The 22147-nt window shown below is 36.9% G+C and overlaps 1 protein-coding gene across 12 annotated transcripts in view; it reads right to left on the bottom strand.

The window, feature by feature from the left end:
* SENP7 (SUMO specific peptidase 7) overlaps positions 1-22147 on the bottom strand; it is a 49282-nt gene that overhangs the window by 4264 nt on the left and 22871 nt on the right. For 11 of the 12 annotated variants that reach the window (XM_080578495.1, XM_080578499.1, XM_080578491.1 and 8 more), the window contains 17 exons: positions 18406-18521; positions 17459-17628; positions 16491-16848; positions 15761-15945; positions 14875-15021; positions 13703-13736; positions 12738-12905; positions 10950-11212; positions 9755-9888; positions 8413-8529; positions 6754-6873; positions 5365-5457; positions 4381-4571; positions 3898-3950; positions 3526-3563; positions 3218-3286; positions 1132-1282 (listed from right to left, as the gene is read on the bottom strand). In XM_080578495.1, the coding sequence (XP_080434621.1) occupies positions 1132-1282; positions 3218-3286; positions 3526-3563; positions 3898-3950; positions 4381-4571; positions 5365-5457; positions 6754-6873; positions 8413-8529; positions 9755-9888; positions 10950-11212; positions 12738-12905; positions 13703-13736; positions 14875-15021; positions 15761-15945; positions 16491-16848; positions 17459-17628; positions 18406-18521 (2407 nt within the window). Of the gene's footprint in view, positions 1-1131; positions 1283-3217; positions 3287-3525; positions 3564-3897; positions 3951-4380; positions 4572-5364; positions 5458-6753; positions 6874-8412; positions 8530-9754; positions 9889-10949; positions 11213-12737; positions 12906-13702; positions 13737-14874; positions 15022-15760; positions 15946-16490; positions 16849-17458; positions 17629-18405; positions 18522-22147 lie in introns of those variants that run through there. The other variant, XM_080578492.1, reaches the window with a different exon arrangement.

The following is a 22147-nucleotide window of genomic DNA, read 5'->3' as shown; positions in this document are numbered from 1 at the left end:
GCTGAGGAGGGACTCTTTATCAGGGAGTGTAATGGTGGGACAAGGGATAACTTGTTTTAAACTAAAGGAGGGTAGGGTTTAGATTAGATACACATTAGGAAGAAATTTTTCACGTGAGTGAGTGATGAGGCACTGGCACAGGCTGCCCAGAGAAGCTGTGGATGCCCCATGCCTGGAGGTGTTCAAGGCCAGGTTGGATGGGGCTTTGGGCAACCTGATCCAGTGGAAGGTGTCCATGCCCATGGAAGGGAAGGGCGGGGGGATGGAACTGGATGATCTTTAAGGTCCCTTCCAACCCAAACCATTCTGTGATTCTGTGACTGTATCAAGATGGCTTCTGAATGTTTCCTCTGGGCAACCTGTGCAACAATTTATTCTACACACTGTGTGCATTAACGTAGAGGTGCTTTGGAAAGGCGACCTGTTCTACTGCAGAAGAAAATCCGTCCGTTGGCCAATGCCTCACGCCAGGCTTTCCATGTACAGAACTCTCAGCCAGAATGCGGACCACAGATATAAGCATAAGACAAGGTCAGCCATTCCAAGGACAGAGCAAGAGGGCAGTGAACTGATCAGAGGGAGGAACAGTTGGGAGATTCTAAAGACAATGTCTGAAGCCCAGTGGCTGCAGATGTTTAAAGGTATGTGCTGAACAGGAAAGAGAGGCTCCCTTAGCTCTGTGCGTTCTCTCTTCAGGATCCCACCTCCTCTTTGCAGAAGCAGTTGTCTGCACAGAGACAGTCAAAGGCAAATGGGAAAGCTGAACAAAGTTCAAGAGGCTACAAGAGGACCTGCACAGGCAATACGTCTTTGTACCACCTGTAGGCCAGAAATGTGTAAACTACATAGGATCCAAATACATCCATATAGTTACAGATCTTAAATGTTTCAATGTAAATGCAGTATTAAACCACGGAGTCAGAAAAGCCTGCCTAAGAAACACAGGAGAAATTGTCTGTGCTCCAGATACAAAGACACCCTGCTACTACATGAAGAATGGGTTTTATCTTTTCCTCAGATGCCTTTGACAATTTTAGAGGCTGAGCATCAAGTTTTCTATCTGAGTATTACCCTAAGAAATAGATGATTGAGGTAATTTTGGGGAAAAGGGAAGGTAGCTTCCATTAGTACCTGGAAGAAGCTTTCCACATATTGCAGCAAATACACCCCACAATCACTACTGTTATCTTGTTTAGGCACTCGGGGACAGAAGTCAATCATTGTTGATTTACTGAATTCCCGACGTGTTTTTCGTTTAGCTTCCCATTCCACTTCAAGGTACCTATAAAAAAAAAAAAAAAAGACTAAGTTCAATGCATTTTGGGATACTTCTCCATATTGTCCCATATTTGAACAAAATACTTTGGACAATACATTTTGAACAAAATGCTTCTCCATCTTGTTCCATATTTGGACAAAATGCTAAAATAGCTTTAATCATTTTCTTTCACAGAATCTGCCAAAGAAATTCATACAAGGAACAACAAAATTTCCACTACTTAATATTCTATCACACTCAGATGTAGCTTTACCACATAATAATACAATACACAAAGTGGAAAATATGTGTGAATTATTTAAAATAATAAAAAAAGTCACTTGCACTGAGTTTTTTCAAACTTTTAGGATACTACGATGTTTTAAAAACTGAGCTTAAGGAAGAATTCAAGTAGTCTTTCCTGGCTATCACCCAGACTTTTCTTGGGTTCATCCTAAGAAGCCAGCAGTATTTTTCTACCCTAAAAAAATTAGACCATTAAAAATTTAGAATTCACCTTTCGAATAACTTCAGTTATAATTGCACCATTATAGCCCTTACATAATACCATCGACTGAGTGCATCGACTTCCCATTTATTGACACTGAAACTGTAAGGAACCGGCTGTATCAGCTGAATGTTCTCAAGTCCACTGGGCCTAATAGAATTCATCCCAGAATACTGAGGGAGTTAGCAGATGTTATAGCAGGACCCCTCTCAATTACATACCGAAGGTCCTGGGAGTCTGGGGAGGTCCTCTGAGACTGTAAACTAGCCAATGTTATCCCAATTTACAAGAAGAACACAAGAGAAGGCCCTGGAAATTACAGACCTCTTAGTTTAACTTTAATACCTGGAAAAATTATGGAGATTACCCTGGTTACCACTGAAAGGCACTTCAAGGATAACACAATCATCAGGCCCAGCCAACAAAGGTTCACAAAAGAAAAATCCTGTCTCAGTGATTTGATATCCTTCCATGATAAGATCACCTGCTTAGTGGACAAAGGGAAAGCAGCGGATATATTTTTCTGGATTTTACTAAGGCTTTTGATACTGTCACCTCACAGTATCCTTCTGCACAAATTGTCCAACTGTGAGATGAGCAAGTACACGCTACACTGGATGATGAACTGGCTCCACGGTAGGCCTCAAAGACTCGTAGTGAATGGGGCTGCATCTGGCTGGCAGCTGATCACCAGTGGTGTTCCCCAGGTCTCAGTTCTAGGGCTGTTTTTCACATTTTTATCAGTGATCTGGATGCAGGAGTGGCAAGTTTGCCAATGATACTAAACTGGGAGTTGATGTTGACTTTCTGGAGGGAGGAGAGGCCTTGCAAGAGGGATCTAGACTGGACCATTGGGCAATCATCAACAGCATGAAGTTCTTGAAAGGTGAATGCCAGATGCCGCACCTGGGACAGAGTAATGCCGAACACAGGTAGAGACTGGGAAACGAGTGGCAGGAGAGCAGCTGTGCAGAGAGGGACCTGGGGGTGCTGGCTGACAGCGGGCTCAGTATGAGCCAACAAGGTGCCCCAGCAGCCAAAGTAAACTACAGGTAACTACAGCCAGGGTAAACTACATTTTGGGATGCATTCAACGCAGCATGGCTAGCTGGTCAATAAAGGTGATTATCCCACTGTTTTTAGCATTGGTATGGCATCTTAAAAACACCTTCCATTGCTGAACTGGAGGGGAAAAAACTACTTTTAATTATTATTTACTTGCAATTTCAAAAAGACTGTTCACTTTACAATTTTTGCATTATACCTAGGGTTGCAGAACAAAGACAGGTTTCTGGCACAAATCTCTGTAATGCTGTTACAACATTGTTGTGGCTGTTTATGGGTTTTCTTTTAGCAACAGAAATATACATCTTTATAGAGAAAAGCATTTTGAACATAGAAATATGACCAGCAGCATCTCTTTCTCATTAATAGAAACTGTAGTTACTTACTCTCTCAAAACCTGAACTGTGGTCTGCACAGAACCAGCTTTCAAAGAATCAAAAATCAGTATACAAGGCCTGTAAACAACAACAAAAAGATCAGTTAAGTCTTCTACTACCAACACAAAGATTTTTTTTTTCAATACGGCTTAACAAGAGCATTAATAGCTGAACAAATACACAAAAACAAACAAACAAACAAAAACCAGACAAGTCCCTACGTTTGTAGCTGTATGACAAAGAGCTGAATCAATCACTGCAGAATTTCTTAATAAGCCCTTTAATGATACAAAAGTACTATGAAAACAGAAACATACCTTTTACAAATTTGCCTTTTGGAACTACTCAGGGAGATCTGGGAGAAGAGAAAATAAAATTAACCTTATAAAACTTACAACAAGTATAAACCCAAGTGTCTTTACAGATTTAAAGGTAAAGCCAGAAAGACTCCCATTTCAGAAAGAGAGAAACTGCTAAGAAATGATTTTTTAAAATGTGAAACCATAACACAGGCAACATAGATAGGTAAAGGAAGATGCCAGGCTAATTCAAAGTGCCTTGCACATGCTGCAGGCCATGCAAATAACAACAGCAGCTGCAAAAAGGATAATGCAAAATCATTGGTCAAGTCTCAGAGCCTTCAGAAATAGAGTAATATGTTTCCTCTGTCAGCACAAAAAGGCACTTACTTTAGAAATACCTAAATCCAGGGCTGAGGCAGAAGCAGCAATTTCATTGCCACCTAGTACAAAAGAACAAACGTATTAAGTCTTAAGAAAAGATTTCCTAACTGAAATATGTTCATTTTCAAATTCATGATTATTAGCATTCAAAAACAGAATAAAATATAAACTAATTTTCCTTCCCTTCTGAATGTTTGAATAGCATATTTACTATGGGCGTCCCTTCCTGATAAAGTTCTTACTGAAACCCAAGAACTATCCACTCACGATGGGATCTGAGCCACTGTTTTACATGTCCCTTCCATTATTTTCTGGAGTTGCAGGCAAAAAGAATGCAGTGCAATCCTTACTATGCATGGTAATACAAAAACATATTACATCTATCTTAACATGAAAGATACTTTGTGAAATATTATATCTCTCCCTCAAGGATTAAGAAACTATTAGAACTATACAAAACTTAACATAATTTTCTTCTAGGTTATTTACCTTTTGAGAATAAACTTCTGTTTGCATCCATTTCTTCTTCAGGAAAAGCCAACACCGAAGCAGTTACAGTGTTCTCACTCTCCTTCTCTGACTGAAGCGGAGATAGTTGAAGTGAATTCTGATGGGGACACTCCTCATATACAGCTTCTTCTAACCAAGGAAAACAGATAACTGCAATGTACCAATGAGACCTGCCCAGCAATGGGGAGAGGGGGGAAAAATGTCAAAATTCTATAACATTTGGTTCTGAAAAGGATATGAGAAACTTTTATAACATTGAGAGCTCATAGACAACTGTTGGACAACACGTAACTGGTGTTGCAATGTTACTTCATGGCATCACACACAAATCCTCTCAATCACTTTTTACCTTGCATTATGGTGTAACTCCAAAAATTAATTTCTTCCACAGCAAACTATAATTCCCTTATCATCCACCCCACTGTAAATAAAATAAGGTAATAAAATAATCTCTGATGGTAATCTCAGCTTTGAATATAGCTGAGGGTGTGGCATGCCTCTAGCTTTATCTTTTTCTGCAGCCATTTAACGTATGCAACTCTCAATTACTATTCAGCTTTGCTGGAGCTTCCACGTGCAGGACAGTTATTCAGCCAGGCCTAGGTACAGTACTCCTCCTGCTCCTTTTACCAATAACACCATGAGTTGCTGGGATTTCTTTATGGAAATAAATCTTGCATGGGAATCGTCACAATGATATGCAATTTATTTTGAAATATATAAAAGCAATTTGCAGTAAAACCAAGAAAAAATATGAATAGTTTACTGAAAATTATAATTAATAAATAACTTTTGAAAAGACTTCAAAATTACTCATTCCACACTTTGCTATTACTTCTTCAAAATCTAATGTGCTCATTTCCAATTATCCAAGTCTACCGCCATAAATCTTTATATCATCACAACATTCAAATATTTAAGTCTTTAAATATCAGAAAAGGTATCTAAAACACAGAGACTTACTCCTCATTCACAGGCACAAAGATATAATCTTTATTGAAGATGTTTATGTGGCGAGTCCATGTTCTTACTCTTTTGTGTCTTCTTTGTGCCGCTCTGCAGAAACCAAATGACAATTACTGTTCACTTTTGTTCTTTTCAGCTAGACTGAGGTACATGGATTAGCACTCCTACATATTCCCAATGCCTATATGCTTTTTCCATTTGTTCTTGATATTTCTCTGACAGAAAAAATATACCAGCAGGACATTAAGCCCAAGTAACTAAACCCAAACACAAAACTAGAATTTCCAAATGTATCTCCTGATTGAGAACGGCTACAGGCCTTGAAATACAGTGAATTACGTGTCAGTCTAGTTCCATGAGAAGGCTATGGACAGTCCAGCCTTGTAAAAGGAATCAGACCAAGGCACAATAGCTTTCTTAACATGGACCATTTTGTCTCCACCCCAGAACATTCAGGGTCAGAAGACAGGCACTTAAACTGATGGGAGACATTCTTAGAAGCACAACTTCTTGTATTTTTGAGACTTCTTTGAAAATACTTGAGAAGTCGCATTTTTCCTTTAACATAGCTTTCACCCAGCAATGACTGTGACACAGAAACAAGATGGCACTCCTCTTTCTGCAAGTGCCCTAGTTCACCAAAAGAATGAAAAAAATGGGGACTTCATTAATAGAAAAAAAATCAGATCAGGGATAAAAAAAAAAACAACAAAACTTTGACAAGTGGAGTGATGAAAACAATATGAAAACATTTGGCAGACGATCACTCCAAGAAGCTGCACTCTTAAACACCAGTGTTGAGAAGAAACTGCAAGCGTGCTAGAGACAGTCCCACCCCTTCTACAGACTTAGCTGGAAGCACAAAGCAATACAGGGTTCTTAAGCTCTTATTGACAACTTTTTGTGAAACTGTACAACTCTGGCATGTTAAAGTTTAAAAAAATCTGTATGTATACAGTTGATGTGCAAGAAAAAATTCTTAGTAAAATACTGGACAGTAATTTATTACTAATATGTAGCATGAATTATGTGGTAAATGTAAAAATATTTCTAGATGTACAACTTCTTAAAATTACGTGGTACCTTGCAAAACTCTGAGTTTATAATAAAATGTTCAAAACCTGTAAAGTAATTGCCTAAAGCGAAGACTCTCAAAGTTGGAGAAAGGTGATAACACTTTTATTCCTACTCTGTACAAATTGCGTACAGATTTTAATGAAAAACACAAGAATGCTTAAATAGGGAGCTACAACATTTAACCACTAGTCCTTTGGAGAACACTGATTACTGTTTTATGTGCTAATTTGGGGACAATCTTGTTGAACATCTGAATAGCAGCAACAAATAGCTTACTTCTGGTCAGTATGCCATCTGAAATTAACTTACGAAACTTTGGGATCTCCCTCGGAGTTCTTTTCTGTCCTGGTCAGGCACTTATAGAAGAAGCTGCTAAATATGTGTGTACGTTCAGCAAGATGTTTTGGAGCCTTCTCCAACAACAGGTATCTACCAAAGAAAAAAGAAGGAAATTGTTATATTCCCTTTCTAGAAAGTATCATTACTGATAATAACAAGAACAATTATTTTAATGATTTAGCAAACTCAGATTATACTTATTATCAGTTGTCTTCATAGCTGCTAATCATGCCAAACTTTTCTGTCTGCTCTATTGTAAACAGGCACATGGATGGACACCATGTAAAACCCAAACAGCTACTAAGAACACAGGTACTTTTATCACAGGTTTGTGCTCTGGTATCAGTGCTGCTACATTTATTTTCAGAGTTATGTTTCTAGGCTTTTCAACTAAGCCACAATTAAAAATCTGGCCAAATATAAGCCTATGCAGTGTTATACTTCTGCATTTTCAAAAAGCATAGAACAGGTTAGTAGTAGAAATTTTCCATTTTACTTCTATAGGTTATGCACGTGAAAGTTGAGACATACATTCAGGAACTCAGTTTTTATTATTTTACTGTTGACCATTTTACTATCAACATTATCTTGCGTGTTTACTCTGTAATCCTAGAAGGCCAAAGCTCTCAAAACTTTAGTCACACTACACAAGGTGCCTCCAGCTTCACCTGATGACTTATGTAACACTGTCGTTTATCTATCATACAGCTCACAACTCAATGAAAACTGACAATATGGGAAGAAGTTTAAGAAATTTAAAAAGCAGAGGGCTTTCTGCAATAATTGCATTAAATTCCTTATTCAAATCTCCTTTTTCTGGTAAGTAGGAGATTTAGCTATTGCAAGGGTCACACTACGTGATTTATTTTAGTTTAGAACAGAATACAGGAAGGCTTCACTGTAAAACTACATCAAAACACTCTGGTACACGTTTCCTTTCCCATTCCTTTAGGCTAGAAGTTTTATCTGGCTTGTTATTGGTTACAGTTACTACTGCCATGCTGGATGCCAAGCTAAATGAAATTCTTGCAGACAACCTTCAAAAAAGCCAGAATTCTGCTTAGGTTTAAGTCAGCACAAGGAAAATGAATCTCAGCTTTAAGGAACGGTGGCCTACAATGCCAGTTCTTTCACAAGTAACTTAAGTAGGATGGCATGAAGCTGGTAAGGCAACCACAACTTCCTCAAGAAGTATTAGCTATGTTCCTTTCTGCAGGAGCCATGTATCAGAAGAATCCCTGAACTCTTGCAAAGAATAGCTGAGAATACTTAATTTCATGCAAACGTAGTAAATAAACTACGTAGTACAGACCCTCTGCTTTGCTCAATTGCCTGATGAAAACTGCTCAGCACTTTCTGTTCTGTGAGGTCCCCATGCAGCCTTTTTTCTTCTCCAGCTTTTCTGTCTAGATTGTATCACAGCCCTTTTGAGGGCCAACGAGAATGAAATTGAAACAGATAAAACTGCTAAGAGTACACAAAAACTTTTAAAAAAGCCAAACTTACCACGTCATCATACTGTTTCTTTTTAAACTGTTATAGCATATTTAGTGACTGATATTTACAGTTACAGCTAAGTCCAGATCAAGTCTGAGGAAGAAGGGGAGAATTAAGTCTCTGATTACTTACTTAAGATAGAAATCGATGATGACATCATTAAGAAACTCTCCATATTCTAAGCACTCTAGATCTTCTCTTGTGACTCCTAGTCCTCCTTTTGCAGGTGGGGGTGGATAAACAATCAGACTAGAAAACAAAAATCACATTATAACAGGAAAAAAAAACGTTTTACTGTTTTACTTGACACTTCCTAGTATGGCTGTTCTACATGGAAAATAGTTTCTAGAAAACAAATGCTAGTTCTTAAAACCATTAACTACCTCAAAAGCCCTTCACCCAATACTAAGAGTGTTTATGAAAGTGTGTGTTTACACTGCACACTAGAACACTAGAATTTTGAGAAAGCTTTTAAAAAGGAAACTATTTTTCACCTTCACCTTTTTTTTTCTTTTGATAAAAGTAATTTAAAAATGGTTATACAAAATGGGAAGAAATACTAGGGGACATACTCTCAAAAGGTATGAATGAACAGTAATTTTCTGTTCATTAAGACTCCAGTAAGGACTCCCCCATTCTCAGGCAAGAAACTTGGGTTTATGCACCATACAACATATGTACTGTAAGTGGTTTGAAACTACCCTAGTTACCTCAACACTTACAATGTATAAAAAAGGTCTAGATTAACAACCATATTACTTAATTTAGATCACAAACTGAGCATTTGTGCTATTGCAGAAAAGCTCTTATACAGAAACCAACACAACTGCCAGCAAAAACAGTGAGAGCATAAGGCAAGAGTTCTTCAGAGTAATTTATTTAACTAATACTTGCCATAGTAGAAGTACGTTAACTAACAAGGTAGTGCATACAGAACTAGGCATGTCAGCACTCTGTTACTAACTTGCTGCATTACACATTCATGTGCTTATTTTCGCTTGTCTTTTGTTAACCAAGGGCCTGTAGTAACTAGTGAACTGTATGACCAACTAGTTATACATAGATCAAATGCAACAGAACAGTGAAAGAAAACATTTTTTGAGAAAAAAAAAACTCAGCTTAAGTTAGCAGTCATTTTGCTGTGATATGGACTTAGTGGACACTCACAGAGGCCACTAAGTCCCTACCCTCCCACTGATGCATCCATGATATGACCTTGCAGTCACAGTTCTTGTATTCCCTAACTTCTATGAGATTCTTTTTCTTTTCATCCTATAACATCTATCTTGTTTGTTAACTATTAGGATTGAAACAGGAATAGGTACGTTTACATTTAATGATATTTTAAATTTCTATTAACAACTTTCACATGACACTTTCAAATCAACTCGAACATGCCAGAGCTTTCATTCCATCAACTTTTTAAATCAATTTGCTCTATCTTCATCTTCTCATTAAAATGAAAGATACATACTTCTTAACTGCTCCAGTTTCTCTTACTTCTTTCCATTCTTCGTTCAGTGCAGAGGACAGAGAGATAGAATAGCAACCACTACTCTGCTTATTTGCAAGGGCATAACTGGGCCTGGCCACTTTTGGTTTTGATTTCTACCAGAAAAAAAAGCAATAATAAAAAGCATCAATCAACTTGATATGTAACACAGAACACAGAAAAATCAAGCCTGAAGCCCACAGGACTACACTGCATCACTGAAGAGGAACCTTGCCGGAATGCAGAAGTATAACTACTTATTAAACAAGTATTTAGACAAATGTGCCAGTGCTCAGACAGAAAAAAAAAAAAAAAAAAAGCTATGTCCCTTGAATATAGTGACAGGTCTTCATCTATTTCTAACCACTCTCTTAAACTTTTTATATGCATTACTCAGCCAACTGAGGCAGAATTAGTTTTGGAGAAGAAACAGGGCCTGAAAGGGTGATGGAAGAGAAATATCAAACTGCCTTACTAGGAGCTGTGTATTCTTGGAAGCTTTAAAAATCTAGTTAACAATTCGCCTTGAAGCAATACAGATTTGAACTGGAAGCAGAGCAGCTTTACTTTTAAGTTCCAAGTTTCACACCGATTGATGCGTTGTCTCTGTGCTTTTTACTGATGAGAATAAACACATATAACAATATCTGAATTGACAATGATGTGGGGTTGTGTTGAGACATCTAACTATTCAAAGGGAGCATGCACAGCCCCAACTCCTTAGCAGCCTTAGGAATCATTTAACATTTCAAGCTATGAAGCCCCCACAGGGAAGTCTAGAGGTGTCTAGAATGAGTAAGATACACAGCTCCTCCTCTGCTGCACCCATTCACTTCTGCCTCAACTGAAAAATGGCTCCACTGCTATTGACATTGCTGCCCTGGAGACACCACAAGGGCAGGGAATCCCTATTGGTTCTAAGCTTACGCAACTATAAGTGAACTGAAAGCTTCAGTATTTGCCACTTACAGATGAGGTCTATACATTATTCCTTCATGCATACAATCTAGTTCATTGCAAATCTTGCCTCTTGTGAGAAATAACAAATAATATTTGTGTTGTTTTTTTATGCTATGGATAAATAAAACTTATTTTCTGCACCCAACTGATCTAAAACTTACTGGAATATGCAAATACCAACAAGTAGTGATGAATCAAGCAACAGCTACTCACTAACCTGAAATGCAGGCTCATGAGCATATGAGGTATTCTCTTTTGTCACACATTGCTTTAGTAGATCTTTACTGGAACTCATAAAAGAGCTTTCTTCAGGAGACAGGTCCTTAAACAAGGGTAAGGCTTGCTTCAAAGATAAAAATTCAGGGAGATCCGGTGCTCTGTTCTTCTTGCTTATGTCTGCAATTAATTCAGACAGCCTGGCTTCTTCTTCTTCAGTGAGTGGTCGGGACAACTCAAGAAAAACAAATTCGCTAGATTTGGCTGGAAAAAGGAGAGAATGGTTATTATCAACAATTAGGTTATGTGATAAATGCTTGCCTGCACACCCACAGAGGAGCACAACAGCAGGAGGAGCCCAACCAATATCCTTGCTGGGCTCACCATAAGGCCATCAGCCCATCAAAGGCCCAGCTCCACAAGGCCAGAGGAGCAGATAGGGGAGGTCAGGTCACTAGCGGGCCTCCACCCTGCTCAGACAGAGAGGGAAACAGGATGAGACTGTTACTGGTGTCTGTGTTTGTATGAACACTCTGTGTCTGTCTGTAGTATGCACTGTCAACTGTGTATATATGTGGTGTGTATGTGGGCATGCCTGCTGGGACTACATCTTCAGCCTTGCTACCGACTGAGCTGGGAGACATGGAGCTGCAGCAGCTTTCCCCCCTGAAGTTGTTTGATCTGGTGTGATATATTTTTCTCTAATATTAACACACTAAGAAAGCAGAGCATAACTGTGGCAACCATTTACACAATCTGTAAAACTACCACTGATCTGTGTCTACATTCATTTCAGAAGATTTACATTAATGCGTATTTAAAACATTCAAGCATAGAAATTTAATCATTCCTGAAGGTTTCCACCAGAACAAAAATGTAATCAAGGTATATAAACCTAATACTAAAAAGGGTCCCACAGCTTCATACTTAGATTCCACGCATTTCACTGGGAGCTGTGTCTATACACACTACCAGTAACTTTGATAAACTCAGATCTAGAAAAGTAAAGGTAACTCACTGCTAAAACTTCACTCAGTGTCTCATGTCAAAGAACTTCTGCTCCTTACGTAAAGTTAGGATTACATACATTTTATCTTTATAGAGGTAGTGACTATACAGGGTAAAAGTACTGTTAAATTTCACAAAGGCAACTCTAACATCATAATTTTGTTAGATGTCATTTTGTAATGACTTTGCTAATGTAAAAACATGGCATGATTCAAACACTCTGAATAATTGAGCAAAAGTTATACTCAGTTCTTACAGAGCTTCACCCTCAAAAAAACAAATAGAGCTAATCTATAAGAACCTACATACTAACCATCCCATTTGGCATCTAGTCAAAATTTTCTCCAATAATAATGCGATTGCATTGACAGTCTTGTCAAAGAACCAAATCAACATTTATCTGCCATGCCATTCTTCTAGCATATACACTACTCATAGTAAGTGAGTAAGGACACTTATCATATCCCATTTATTTTTGAGAGAGATACTTTTTACACATGACTAGTTTTTAAAGGCCTTCACACACAAAATTGAACGATGTTGCAAGATCTTTTATTTTATTTATTTATGTAGCAGTGATTTTGAATCACATTATTCTGGGGTTTTTCTTCTAAGATGTCTCGTTACACTCATATTTGGAAAAGCAAAACTGACCAATTTTTGTCTTTAAAAAGCTATAGGTTTTCCTTAATATTCCAGAAGTGCAACTGTAAAATAACCGGGTTACTGCCATGACATGTACTAGACCTTTTCATTGTGTTTAGGGAAAGCGATTACTCACATGGTTTGCTGATAACACGCTTTCCCAATTGGGTTTCAATCTTTTCTACATAATCCACAGACAACCAAAGGAAAATTATTGTTGAACAGCCACCATCACTTCTCCACAGGCCAAACCTTCTCAAATCCAGGGTATCCACTGTCAGCTTAATATTCTTATTAAGTGCCACTGTAGAAAATAGGATTTAAATTAATTCTCTTTCACTACCATAGATAATTGAAGTCATGCACGTCATAGTAATTACACACAAAGACCTAAGTACTATCAGAGTGCATGAAAACTGTACTCACATATTTTACTCCTAGCACTACACTAAATGTGTTGAGAATTTAGTACTTAAATCACTTATATCAAACCAGGTAAAACAAAGATACCAAACAGTAACACCAAAAGTTAAACATCTAAATGCAAGATTCTTCATGGAAGAGAAATCTTATTCTCGCTCAGAATAACCACAATTAATACATAAAAATTTAACAAATTTGCAAGCCATGAACTCCTATTTTCTTTTGGTCAATCCACCTTAGAAATACTACGACATAGTAAACCATACATCACCTTTGGGTAACAGACTGAATGCAAATCCATACTTATGTTCCTCTTGGCTTTAGTCAATCCATACATTTTTAATAAACCTTAGGGTCTAAAAACCCTAATCTGAAAGGATTAATGTTTCACCTCAAAAACACGATTTGGTACATTAAATACAGTTCAGCACTTCATATATGCAGGGATATACAAGCAAGGCCATTAAAATTAAAAGATACCTTAAAAATGTAAAAACCTACTGTTATTAATGCTTACACTACAGACACCAACACTTTCATTTATTGAAAAACGTGCACTTTAAAAGTGAATCAGTGTTTCTGTGAAAGTAAGATTATAAACTATTCACAATATAAATATATGCTGAGTTGTACTCTAAAGATATGGTTAAGAGAAGGCTAAATAAAAAATTTTCTTACCTTGAAATGGTATCGTAATATACTTGGTCATAAACTGAAATAGGATTAAAAAGAATATAAATGAGTTTGCTTTTCACAAATTGTTTAAAACAAAGTAAGAATATTTTATTATCTCCACATCTTTCTTTGCTTATAGCCAAATAAACTGAAAACAACAGACCTAATTTGAGACTTAACATTTTCTATTTCACCTAAAAGAACACTCCTAAATATGTATTACAGAATCCAAATGACACCGAGAATAAGCAGGAAGTTAGAGTTGCCTACAGACTCCTTCAAAAAAAAAAAAAAGATGAACACTTAGACAAAAGGAACTTACTTTTAGGCACTCCATGATAAAGACTGTAACTGTAAGCTGCACTATTTGAACTAATAAATACCATATAAATAGTCGACACTGGACAATGACCTTGGTATTTATACTAAGTTTTGCACTGAAGGCCTCTAAAGTTTCTACTTACACTGCCACTATGTTAAAAAGACTTGTCTAAATAAAGAATGCTTTATGGTCACTTCAACTGAAGGCCGTCACTTACACTAACAGGAGAGGTTGCTCTTACCTTATTGCAACATGCACTAAGAATGACCTTTTTTTTTTTCCCCCCCAAGGAAAAATTTCACTTTCCACGTAAAAGCATTGATTCTAAAATATTTCAGCTGGTCCCTGAAATGTTTTTAGCTTATTCATTTAAGAGATTTTCATGAGATGTTTTCATTACTGCATAAGAACTGCTGCACAAAACTGCTGTTTTTCGAAAGCTGAAATTACTATTGCAAGTCAGTATTTCAAAATGTCTAACTATAAACAAAAAAAAACACGTATGCTCATACTTTTTTAACTGCAATAAATACAATGAACGTAGTCAAAGACCTGTGGAAACTTTTGGAGCTGATACTGCATTTAAAGTACACCTTCACTTACATTTCTGTACCCTTTTGAGTCACATATTGCCTATGCACTAATGCTTTTAGTATTGTTTTAATGCTCTTTGAAGTTACAAAACAAAGAATTCTCTGTTTAAATGGCAACATCCGTGCATATTAAACATCTCAACTCTGATCACTGTGATTATTTTATTCTAATATCTAATATTTGTACTATAACCAAATACCATAACCAGAATTTTCATTTTTAAATATTATCCATATATCACCGTAATACATCAACTTACCCTAGCAGGACCTGTTGATAACCATTTAAATTTTCCAATGTATAGATTATCAAATTCAAAATCTAATCTTGGGTTCATCTGTTCACTAGGTGTGCTTCGAGAAGATAAGCTGATGGGACAACTAACTTCATCTGACTCTGTTAAAAGCTGGAAAAAAAAAGTATATGGGCATTAAATTAGGCATTTCCCTTCTGCAGTCTTACAAATTCTGTTTTTAAGAATTTACTCCCAAAGCCAAATTCTGAACTAAAGCCATACATTTTTATCACAGTCATTATTGATAACCTTCTCAAGGGTTAAATCGTATCTTGCTCTGAACCTTCTATTGTCAAGATAAAACCCGCTCTCTTTACTAATTTACAGCCAAGTTTACAGCCAAGTAAAAACTTGAAAAACAGAGCAACAGAAAACACTCCTCTTCTGATACTGAAGGTACAGGATCCAATTCAATGCTTATGATCAAAATGATGCATCTGGGAGAGGAGGCAATAATGGCTCTCTTGGCCTGTTTCCCGATTACAGAGATAGCCCAAATCCAGGTCAAACAAGGCAACAAAAAGCTCATCAAGTCTAAAAAGGGGAAACAACTTTTATGTTAGTTTTAGATTGTAATTCCACTGCTAGTCACACAGGAAAGGAAACTTTAGCCTATCCTGTTCTGCTGTCTACAAAGATGCTTCAACTTCTCCATACAGCAAAATACAACAGTGGACCAGATAACAGAAGAAACTACCATGAAATAAATTACTACAGCTACTTCTTGGCTGGGGCTAATCATATCTGCTCGAAGCATTTCACACTTGTCCTAATGTGTAAGCAGAAATAAACACTATAAAAATAAATTAAAGGGATGGCATAACAATATGTAGGCCAAAAACTGGACTACCTGCTCTGTGCAACTTTCCACGTTGTCTTCCAATGGCTTTTCTGAGAAAAGGATGTCAGACTCTTGGTCTGTTTCTTTAATATCAGTACTATTACCCTGCAGCAGTTCTATACATTTTGGTTCAGAAACTCCATCTTCATCATTTTGTTCAGAAGATCCATCTTCATCATCACTGGAAAGGACAACTAAAGAGGAAAAAAAATAGATACATATACTACAAGATGCAGACATGAGAATACTTCTCTCATTGTAGATTTCAGATTAACAAAAACCTCTCTCTCTTACAGATGTAATACCAAAAAACGCTATCCCAGCCAGCCATGGCCTGTGTGCATCAAACTGTATCTAAGAAGAAGTACTGTCTTCTATCCTTATTATCACTTCATACCCAAGATTTTCAAAATTATTAAGACTATTAAAAGAGATAAACCACAACATACCTGCTTCAACAAAGAGAGAATATTTTTCTCAATTTAAACATCATTAAAAGGCACAATCTTTATTTTCCATACCCACAAAGCCAGCTGCAAGATAAGGACTGGAATTTGAAAATCATGCTCTCTTCCCTCTTTATCAAGCACAATACCATCTGTACTCCATTAGATTGTAATGGACGCAGTCTGTTCTCCATCTTTTGTTCCATATATTTCAACTAGTCAGTCATGCGTGAGCTCTCCCAGTACCTAAGCATATCAATAGTAATAGTCAGCAACACAGATACAGTACATACTTGGGTCAACCACAACAACTGGCCAATCACCCCTGGAGATTCTGTTCCGCAGCTTGCTCAGGTACTGTGACGTGTCCGCCCTTAATTTCCTGATGGCACTAATTCGTGTTGAAATCACGTCCTCACTAGTGGCAGGAAGCTGTTTTTCTGACATATTTCTGGGAGGAGACTCTGAGCCAGGTTCCACTGCGCAGCTGTGAACAGACTTTAAATGGTTGTGGGTGAAAGTGTCTAATTTATAGTCTCTCTCCAATGTCCGGACAACACGATCCTGCACCAGGTTAGATCTGTGATCTTGTTCATCCTCACAGGGAGTTCTGCAGCCAGGAGATGGAGTTGAACTCAATCTTTGCTCTTTCTAGAAAATACGTATCAGACAAAAGATATGTATTTATTCCTTGACCTTTCTATGATGGTTCAGATCAGTGATCACTGAGACTTTGCTTTGAGCTACATAAAGTAATTATAGCTGATTCAATAAGCCTTTTTTTTTTCCCCAAATCTAAATAACTGATAAAAATAAAACTTTCGGGAAGGGTATGACAGATGGAGGAAGAGGAATTCACGATCCACAAGGTTTCAGTAATGCCAGGTATACTTCACAAATTTTCTATAGAAGTTCCCCAATCAGTTTTATACCATCTGTGAAGAAAGCTTTACTTTAGCTAAATAACTTATTTCTAAAATTGTTTTACTCCATGCTCCCATCTGAAGGAAACATTGCCATTCCTCTCTCTCAACCTTTCTGCTACAACAAGCATATTCTGATACTGCGGACAGATGTACATACTCGCTCTTCTTGATGCACCACTGAACTCAATAGGTGTTACAATTCTGCTAGATACCCTATTTATCAACACAATTCTTGAATTTTGGATGTTGCTACTGCTACTACAGAAGCGTGCGCAAACGCACAGTGTGGGCACGCATGCATACAAACATATAAATTAAAATTAAATGCAACTTACAGGCTGTAGAATTAATTTTTCTGGAATGTGTGCATTACAATCATCAGAAATGTGGCCACTAAATCTTCTTTTCCTTTTCTCAGAATCCAAACAGCTTGATCCCTTCCAACTAAGAGAAGTACTGTTCGTGTTTCTTCTCCTCTTATCCAGTTCATCACAGTTCTTGTTTTCTGTGTTAAAAAAGAAGTGATTTAACGGGTTACACTTTGTATTTCTTTGTATATACCTTTGTATTTCTTGATATCTGTTATATTTTATATAAAATGCATGGTAGCAGACACCTTCCACGAGAGAGAGTTCTTTTCTAATTGCGTGTAGTTGTCAGAATATATTCCCTAAAATAATACGGGAAACATTATTATCACAAGAATAGATAAGCGTATAACCAAAGTCACTACTCCCAAGTATGAATTAGTGCTCTGTATTCCACAGTCTTTCTTTTAGTTTGTCCTGGATGCGACATTCTCCACTTCCTGTTTGCATCTGCAAATATTACTTATCTGTATTGAAAAGACTGTATGTTCCCCCTATAGAATCAGCAGACAGCTCATTATTTGCAACAAGAAAAAACAAATAGTCACGTAGCAGAAATTTCAGCGGGGTTCACAAACCATTTCAGTATTCCTAATATATTCAATTCTTGAGATTAAAGAGATTTATTTTTATAAAATCAGGATTATAATGATGTTTCCTTTTGTTCACAGATCTGACTCATCACAACTTCATTCTTATTTAAAATCATAGCTACCTGATATATTTTACCATACCTGCAAAAGCTTGGTTTTGAGCAAACATATATACTGCAACATATATTAATAATGCAATAACGCAACACCTATTATTTTATTTCTGTGCTCTCCTTGTAACACTAGACTTCAGAAAAAAAATACATTCTCAGCAATCTCGAACCATCGTATTTGAACGCTAGATTATTGTTCATTACAAACCTTTCTTCTGTAGCTCTCGTCTTCTACAGGTGAAGACGTTACTTCTTTCTGGTTTCTTAGAAGCTTTGGTCAATTCAGACAGATCATCATCTGTCATTCTTGAGCAATACTCCGACCTGTAAAGAACATTAACCAAGAGTTATCTTTAATTTTGGAAGAATACTTAATAAACCTCAACAGAAACAAGAGTTGATTAGACACATTTCTGCCTCTCAAAAACAGGTGGAGCTCAGCAAATGAAACACAAACTATTTCAGTCTCCGTTATGAAAATATGCAGATACTCTGACATCACTAATGAAATAGATGTTTATAAAAGACATGAGGAATGAAAATCTGACATGCTTGATCCCAGACACTGAAATATTATTTTGCTGTAAAGCATGACTACCATGAGAACACAGAACAAAAAAAAAAAAAAAAAAAAAAAAAAAAAAAAAAAGAGAACAGTCAGCTAATTGTATCCTTGCCTTTGAATGCAGTAGGAATGAGGCAAAGTAGTATATTTGTTGTTTAGATTTAGAACTGCTAATAGAATCCACAGGGTAAGTTCCTGCAATGAGAAAAGACTTGAAAACGAAGTTCCTGCTCAGAAGAGCCTGAAACAGTAACTCTGAAGGGAGCTGGATAGAGAGGGATCTGAATGAGTAAAAAACGGAAAAGAAATAGACAGGGTTTAGAGTATGGAAAACTAGGAAACCTACACATGTATCTCTGAGCTTGTACTTTCATTCTAAAAATAAGGACATGCAAGAAAGTAATCAGTTGGGGGTATCATTTAGTTTTGATTTTTGTTTTTAATATATTGGAGAATATATACAGGATGCACTGATAGCCTGAACAGTATGACATCCTTACATTTGAGTCTGATGTTGCAAATGTTAACTTCACATTCTCTGCAGGCTAGTTAGAGCTGACAAAAGTCTTACGTAACTGTACTTTGGCTTCCAGTGTATGCATTATGAACATGTAACTAAATATGGTATCGTGATATTTTCTCACTGGAACTTAATTACGTCCAATATACAAGACTTCTCTTCTGAAAATTTACCAGGAAACTAACCTTCTTGACCTTTGCTTCATTTGCTGTGAGAGTTGGAAGATAAGAAAAAAACAGAAGACTTAAAAGATAAAGCAATTTAATGCTCCTCTGGAAAATCTGTTCCTTTCCTCCTTTTGTCACTTCACTTAGTACAAAATGATTTTGTGTTAAACTTTTCATAATGTGCTTAACTTAGAATTTTGCAGTCCAATTTGCAAAGAGCTAACTGCTGATCATATGGGTCCAAACAGCTGAGCTTGGACCTGTAAAGAATGCCATGAACCAAGGGAAAGAACATTCTTTGCCATCTTTAACTGGACAATCAAAATTGTTAAGACACTTTCTGAACAGCTGCCCCATCTTCAGTGCCGTATCTGTAAGTTGGAGTTTGACTGCTCTTCGGGAATGCTGTGAAGATAAATAAAGGTTTCCAGAGTGCTCTAATATTAGTGATGAACACTAAATAAACACCATGAAGAAACTACTAATTCTCTTGCCACTCACCAAGAATCACAGATGTGCCCATATCCACAAGAAGTGTGTATGTAGATAAGCTGTATCATTCATTCTATATATTGAACAAGACAGTCTTCTTCCAAAGAGCAGGCAGCTCTAGTTAAGAAATAGCTAGCCTCACTGCAGAAAACTTGATTTTGGAACCCACAACTCTCTCTGTTTAAATGCTTGTATTCAGAACATGTAATCTGACTGCTTTGAATGAAAATACTTCAGTGTTTTTTAGATTTTCTTTGAGACATTTTTGAGACATTTCAACAAAAAATAGAGCACATTTCAATAGGAATGGTTCAGCTAGTGGACTTCCCTGAACATATTTACTGTATATATACAAACTGTGCAGGTTTTATTTTTATTTGCAATCTTCACAGATCATTCCATTTAAAATGCACCTCTTAACAGGTATACGCATAACCTAAGAAGCTGTGAAAGTATATTCTCAAGTGTTCTCAAGAGCCACAAGAAGCAAGGATAAATTTAGACAGCCCTAAGTTTCTTCACATTTAAGACCCACCTTAAATTCATTATACCGATAGATCAGTGGTGACTTAAACAAATGCATTTCATACTGGGTTGCAGTGAAAAAGCAATACAAAATCCCCTCTGTAACATCAAAAGCAAGAAAGGAAACGGGGAACTCACAGCAAGCTCTAGCTGATAGAGAACAGTTAACTTACTACCCCCCTGTTTTGATCACACACAATTCTTTTACTTCATTTGTGATTTCCATAGCATACCAAAGGAACAATGTTCAGTAAAACAGAACCTCCATTCTAGTTACTCTGATGGTACCAGAGAATCTCAACGTGGCCAAGTACATACATACGCGTATCCATTATAAGGGGGGAGCTTCAACTGCTCAGAAGAGACTCCAAAAGCAGAATCCATGCCAAGTGCATCCTATGCACAGACAGGAACTACAGAGAGGCGACCAGGATCAAACCGTGTCTTTGTTGGAACAAACCCTAAATTTTCCATTTCCCACAGGATGTGTATTAGAACTTGCACTAATACCCCGGTCACTGGGAGGGTGAAGTGCAAAATCCTCCTCGTGTTCATTCCTGCTAATAACGATGTTTTTACTTCATGCATTAGAAAAATGCATTTCAGGAATGGAAAGCTAATCCTTCAAGCAACGAACACCACCAAATCTAAAGCAAGTTGAGGAAACCAGCTACTAAAAAAAAATGATTCAGATCCTTTTTACCTAAAAAGAGAAAGTTAACTACAGAAAAATACAGACATTACTTAACCTAAATTAATATAGATCTAGTTCCATACTTTTATTTAAAAAGTCTGAACTTCCTCTACTGGTATGTCGGTAATGGATTTCTGTCACTGGTTTTCCTCTTCACAGGGTTACATGAAGCAGAGTGGTTATCAGCTGTTTCAATACTGAAGAGTCCAAGCCATTCTTGTGCTTAATATACAACAGCCACCCTACAACTATGAGCTTGAAAAAACATGCAAGATGCTTCCTCAGATGTAGAGGATTACATTGAAAAGTTCGTGTTTTCCTCTCTATGAATGCACTACCTCCCATTGTCCAAAACAATATGAAGAAGAAAAAAATTAGAAGAAAAAATATAGATCTTAAAGATTTTGTAGTAAAACAAAACAAAGAAAGTCCAATCCAAACTCCCCACCCTTCCTTTAGTCAGGCCAGCTATGAAAAGATATTTCATAGCATCAAATGTAATACTTCTAAAGTGACACTTCATAGACAATCTAACTGTTCTAAATCTCTCATTTAAATTGTAGCTTTGTCAGATTAATTTAAGCAGTAACAGAAATCCCAACAGAAAAAGAGAACACAAGTCTTACCAGCTGAGGTTCTCTAACCTGTTCATGTATCAGAATGAGGAGTATGACTTATTTTTCTTAAGTTTTTTAAGATTTCTTTAATCTAGGAACTGTTGATTTTTCCTGCCCCCACCAATTCTTCTTCTCTTCCTTCCTCATTCTATTTTCTGCCCACGGATATCTAGCTATTTGTTCCTGTGGATACTTTGCTGTTAAGCAAAGAGAAGGCCATAAAAGGCAAGAGGAAACAGCTTACTCTGAATTCAACTCCCATCCTGGACTGAAACAAACATTATACAATTCTAATATCTAATTTCTGCTAGTTTTGTGTGTCAAGCATTACTATGATGTTCAATCATCGTAAACACAGGAAGAAAAGAGG

The sequence above is a fragment of the Anser brachyrhynchus genome, assembly GCF_964034855.1.
Source record: "Anser brachyrhynchus genome assembly, chromosome: 1".
NCBI classification, from domain to species: Eukaryota; Metazoa; Chordata; class Aves; order Anseriformes; family Anatidae; genus Anser; species Anser brachyrhynchus.
Note: the sequence above shows the minus strand (reverse complement) of the source record. Positions and strands in the feature narration are given on the sequence as shown.